Source organism: Phascolarctos cinereus, unplaced genomic scaffold, assembly GCF_003287225.1.
Source record: "Phascolarctos cinereus isolate Bilbo 61053 unplaced genomic scaffold, phaCin_HiC Scaffold_726;HRSCAF=1367, whole genome shotgun sequence".
NCBI lineage: Eukaryota > Metazoa > Chordata > Mammalia > Diprotodontia > Phascolarctidae > Phascolarctos > Phascolarctos cinereus.
Window position 1 is genome coordinate 379,854,507 of NW_027556098.1, and position 6,000 is coordinate 379,860,506.

A 6,000-nucleotide genomic window follows, 5' to 3' on the forward strand; every position below is an offset into this window, starting at 1 on the left:
GAACAGAGAGAGAAAGTGATTCATCCAGGGTCACATAGCAAGTGTTGAGGAAGATGGTCCTGAATTCAGATCAGTATCCTATCCACCGTACCACCCAACTGCCTTTTATGTATATAAGTGATTCTAACCTGAAACTCAGCAAGCAAGTTCAAAGAAAAATGTGAAACTAATAAATTCAGTAACTCAGAGAAAATTACAGAGTGAACCAAAGCAAATTATTTTAAGTAAAAAAAATGGTCTTGGAGTCTGATTAGAGTTTTTCATGGGATGTACCATTTACTTTTTTATTTGAGGGCATGCTTTCTAGAAGTGTTTTTCTTTTCAGTCTAAAGTATCTTTTTCAGAGGAGGGAATTGCTCATGGTGATTATGTTATACTCTTTCTGCCTAATTTGTGAATTGAAGGAAGATGATTATTTAATTTTTTAACAAATGGAAGCTTTACTAATTTGACATTTACTCTTTGAACACAGAATTTTTATGCATATTCTCAGTTTTTGTCTAAATCCACATTTAAAAAAAAAACAAAAACCTGCCCATGTCCCATGAAGTCATTGTATAATACCTACCTACTTGAGGGAGTTCAGTTCTTGATCTTAAACAACTAGAAAGCATTGGAATAAATTTCAGGATCTTATCAAACTATCCTTGCCCCTTGCTGCAGTTCAAGATAGTCTCTCTGTCCCCTTTGGATGGCTCTGGAATGGATCTCTTAAGGCAGCTTTGGCCCAAACTCTGCTTCATGAGACCCTTGGGATATCATGAGAATGCAGACATTTGAACTTTGGCCAAGGAGTATGCCCAGTTTTTTGCCAGAATATTGCATATTCTCCTAGAGCAGGGGTTCTTTATTTGGGGTCTGTGGATTGATTTCAGGAGATCTGTGAACATGAATGAGAAAAAAAGGACACCTTTATTTTAGTAGAGTTGGTTTCTTTTGAAATCCTAGGTATTTTATTTTATGCAGTTAAAAAAAAAAAGCCAGACTGCCAAAAAGGACCATGACACAAAAAAGATTAAGAACCCTTATCCTAAAGGCACCAATTGTTTTATATAAAATTACAGTATTGATTGATAGATTTTTGCTTTTTGTTCTCAGTGCATCTACTGAAAAGAACCCTACAAAAGTGCGAAAAGAATGGATGGATGGAACAGATCTCCGGGAAAGGCTTCAGTGGCACCTTCCAGCTTTGTTTTCCATATTATCCCAGGTAAAGAGAGGTTTTTACAGATGACGTCAAATGACCTGTTGTACAATACAATTGAATTCCTAGAGTCAAGGTCTTACTGAGCAGGATGAGACTTTAGAAATCATCTGGGGCCTAAATTCTAGTCTAACCTTTGCATCTTGCAGATGAGTAAATGAACTTGAGAGGTTAAGCCCTAAGGTTTCATAGCTAGGAGCTGTTTCCATCTAACTAGTTCTTAATGGTCCCTGTTCTCAAATCCATTAGACTGTGAGTAGTTATGCTGTTCCTTCTTTATCAAACAAATAATTGAATTTTGGCATCTGATGCTGCAAATCCCAACTTAGACTGTTAGACTGTACCGTGGTCATATAGCATAGAGAGCTGGAGGGATTCAGCATCATATGCTCCTAAGTGCTTTGGTTTTGCTTCTTAACTTGTAACGTGCAGGAGAGTCAAGAATTCCTATCTGATATATGTTGTGATTTCTCAGAAGTAGAGAAATCCAGGTGCTTCTTCTAGCCCCTGTTAAAAGTGCTTGTGATCCCACTGGTGTTGGTATACCCAGTGATAGAAAGCCTAGCCCATCCATGCCCTCTCACTCTGAGTAATGTAATTTAATCTTTACTAAAACTCTATGACATACATCCTTAATATTTTAAGAGAACCTCATTGTGGTTTTATTCTACTTTGGGAACAAGCATAAATTTTATTGAACTTCTTATTAAGTAATAGACCAGCCCTTTTGGTTTAATTGTGTTGATATGTTGTATTTTACAAATGAAATATTCTTCATATAAATTTCAAAGCCTAGTATATTGTGGTATTATTTTATAGGTGTACTCATCAGAGTGACCAATAATTCCTATTATTGTGGACAGAAAAAAGTGGAAGATCTTAGCTTTTGATGCCATACAGTTTTTACAAAATATAAAATACTCAGTCCCTTTTGAAATTTCAAGTTCTGAACTGCTTTGTTTGAATTTTTGGAGGCATGACACTTTTTTTAAGGCCGTGAATATGAGGGAGCTGGGAAAATTGGAGCATGGAGTCCTGGTGCTGCTCATGTATGTTTAATAAAGGGGTGTGTGTGCGTGTGTGTGTATACACCTACATTTTCAGAATAAATTGTAACTCCCTCATTTGTAATCATGTAGGGGACTAGGTTATTTTGCTTGTTTTGCTATCTGCTATTTAAGGGTACATTGTTTTGACTGTCCTGAATAGGACTTTCGTTTTAACCTGAGTTCTTTTCACAGCCCAGGAGTGTTATTTCCAGAGAAGCAGCAAAGTGAAGAGTCTGAGGAGTCTGAGGATGATGATTCAGAAGAAGAAGATGAGGAAGATTCATCTGAGGAAGAAGAATCTGAAGATGATGAACCACCACCTAAGAAACGGTATAGAAATTTGAAATGACTTTATCCAAGGTAAACAGATTGTGTCTGGAGAATAATTATAGGTCACAGAATCACTAAGTGTTGTAGCCAGAAGGAGCTCTAGAGATCATATATTCCATACACCCCATTTTACAGATGAGGAAATTGAGGCCCAGGGGCTTCTTAGGAGAATAAATTTAGAGTTAGAAGGGAATTGAAAAGTCATCTGTTTCAGTCACTTATTTTACAGAAGAGGAAAACTGATGCTCAAAAAGCTTAAATTACTTACTGAATATAACATAAAGACAGAAACTCCTTTAGCACCACTGGTTGGTTCCTCATTTAATGATACATTTGTTTTTTAATCTTTTCCTTGAGTCATCTTTCCCAGTTGCCTCTTTAAACCAGTGAATCCATAATACTCCTGAACCAAATTCTATTCTTTATTCCAAACCTTGCCTAGCTTTGTTGGCAGAAGAGTCATCAAAATCTTTGCTGTTGCCAGCATATACTTTACTGCACAACCTTCTTATAGATTGCAAGATCATAGCATTTTAGAGCTGGAGATCATTTAGCCCATCCCCTCATTTTACAGAGGATGAAACTGAGGTGACACTACTCATTCTGGGTCACTTAGCACCCACCTGGCAGAGCTGGGCGTAGGACCAGCCAGCTTGTAGGTTGTAAACTTCATGAGGACAGAGAATACTTTACGTTTTGTATGCCCAGGCCTAGCATAGTGCCTTACACTTACTAAATCCTTACCGAATTGAATAGTGCATGACATAGCTCAGACTTTTTCTGTGTCTAGCACTCTGCTCACTCTTCTCTGCTGCCTATCCACCAAGAGAGTATTTTAACAAATAGAAAGTTTATTCATTTGAGCTTTCTTTTTGGTACCTAAAAGTTCTTGAACTCTGGAAGCAAGTTCTAAACTTTTTATTTTTTTTTAAATTTTTTATTTTATTTTTGCTTTTTGGTGAGGCAGTTGGGGTTAAGTGACTTGTCCAGGGTCACACAGCTAGTAAGTGTCAAGTGTCTGAGGCCTTATTGAAACTCAGGTCCTTCTGACTCCAAGGTTGGAGCTCTATCTACTATGCCACCTAGCTGCCCCATTAAACTTTAAACCAGAGGCATGCTATGCATAAGCACAGTGAATGTTTAATTTGGTGTTTTGCCAAACAAATAAAAATTTATTGGCAAAATTGGAGCTAGGCAAGGACTTAAACAACATCTGTTAATTTTGTCCCACTTTGGCCAACTTTGCCATTTCGTGGTGTGACCCTAATCATTTGTAAGAGTTCCCATCTATATCGTGACTTTTTTGGCAAAGCCGGCAGGCTCTTTGTCATCCTGGAAAATGGGAGGTCTCATAGGCCCAGCTTTTTACTTTTGCTTCACTTTTTAACAGATTGCAGAAGAAAGCCCCAGCTAAATCCCGAGGGAAGGCCACCTCAGCAAAACAAAGAGATTCAAAGCCTAAGCCCAAAACCCCTGCTGCCCAACGAGGAAAAGCCAGACCTCCCCCCAAAAAAGCCCCACCCAAGGCCAAAACCCCCACCAAGAAAACCAAACCAGCCCCACCAGCCATCAAGAAGTCTGGTAGCATCTCTTCCAAGAAGCCAGCAGCAAGTGGGAAGAAGGATGGGAAGTCTTCCACCAAGGGCAAATCCAGGAAGTCTCTCAGAGCAAAGAAGTGAAATGCAGGCCTGGAGCACCGTGGCAAAATTCAACATATTATTTCTGAAGGTCATTGTGCATTTGATTTAGTTTTGATGCTTTTAAAATTGTATTTTTTTTCTTTGAAAAGCAAGGGGAGGGAAGATAAAATAAACCAACTTAGTCATTTGTTAGCTTTAGGTACTATTCTCGGTACCTGTCCCTCTCCTCAGTCATTTTAGTTTCTGCAACAGTTCAGGACTTTTCTAGACTGTGTAATCTCTACTTGTTCTTTTTTCCTTTCCCTCTCCCCCAACCCCTTTTTCCTCTTTTAAGTGGTGAGCTTAGGCTTTACTATTTGGTTTTCTTTTAAACAATTGCAAAGAAGATTTTTATATTTTTAGAAAGCTTCAGGAACAGAACAATGTGACATCAGCTGCTAGAAGTAAAGAGGGAGGCAGTATGACGCTTCTGCCTCCAGGGTCTTCTGCGTTGTGGCTATAGAGCTTTCTTTTATTAGTAAAACTGCTCCACCAACTCTCCCACAAGAAACAGAGGGGCTTCTTTTAGCTTTTGAGAAGTAGCCACATATGTTATGATCCCATTGAAATCTGAAAGGAGGCGGCTTCCATGGGCCATAACCAGCCCAGACCAGAGCAGTGTCTCCACATCAAGCACAATTCTCACATCACTTGGGTTTTTGGTTAAATAGTATTACAGAAATGCATTGTTGCTGTGATTCTTCATGTCATTGATCTGTTACTGAAAAACATAGCATATAAAAATCTTCTTAATCAAATGGTGTATATATATATTTATATATATATATATATATATATATATGTGTGTGTGTGTATATATATATATATATATATATGTATATATATAAAATTTTTTAAGACTTAGCACCTAAGTTGTCACTTCCTATTTGCCATTTTAAAGGGAAATATTGGAGAGTTATGTGGTTGCTAATGTAGAGATGCTGATAAGTGGGGAAACATACAGTTTGCTAAAAATAAATGAAACTAGATTCCAGACCCATCTCGTCCCCTCCTCCCACCCCATCTTCCTTTCCTCAGCACCTTTGACGTCATTTGGGTGGCTTCGTCGCTGAGATTTTTTTTTAAAGTAAATGAAGCCTGACTACCTAACCCTTTTTTCTTTGTATTTTGTTTTGGTATTGTGAGGTTGTGTTAAATATTACTAAGCTTTCTATCTGAGAAATTTCCATTTCTGATTCTTAATTTAACTTCCCTGTGGCACTTAAAATTTTTATTGTCTTAAGATATTCAATGTACATTTTCTGGTCCTTTGAGTACTGCCAGAGGCTAAAACCTGTTTGTTTCATATTCATTCCATGTGCAGTCTGTTTTCTGGGATCCTTTCTGTAGCCTCAGTTTGGCTAAGGAATGGACTTGCGAAGATTAGCTTGATTTAGAGTCATACTCATGTGTGATCCCATCATGAATTTATCGGAATTTGTGTTGCATGTAAGGCAATCTTTCCTGTTGTAAATCTTCCTTTTTTATGTACATATATTTTGAAAAGTATGAATAAACATGAAATTTAAAAGGCTGTGGGGCTGTAGCTTTTATTTTAAAAGTTTGTGGTCTATCTCCAGAAGTAGCAAAACATCACCCTTCCTTTGAAATCTTTTCCTTCTTGACATATTAAGCTATTTTCTCTGTTAGGTTTTTTTTTTAATAAAAGTTCCAGTTTGGTTGTTTTCATGGAACTACAGAATGTTGGAGCTGTAAAGGACGTGCACAAGAATCTCCT

General features: G+C 37.6%; 1 protein-coding gene across 6 annotated transcripts in view; it reads left to right on the plus strand.

Annotated features, from left to right (window-relative positions):
• Window positions 1-5,796, plus strand: part of HP1BP3 (heterochromatin protein 1 binding protein 3) — a 31,599-nt gene extending 25,803 nt beyond the window's left edge. For all 6 annotated transcript variants that reach the window (XM_020973127.1, XM_020973125.1, XM_020973128.1 and 3 more), the window contains 3 exons: window positions 1,099-1,210; window positions 2,446-2,583; window positions 3,974-5,796. In XM_020973127.1, the coding sequence (XP_020828786.1) occupies window positions 1,099-1,210; window positions 2,446-2,583; window positions 3,974-4,262 (539 nt within the window). In that variant the 3' untranslated portion in view covers window positions 4,263-5,796. The remainder of the gene's footprint in view (window positions 1-1,098; window positions 1,211-2,445; window positions 2,584-3,973) is intronic.
• Window positions 5,797-6,000: the final 204 nt, after the last annotated feature.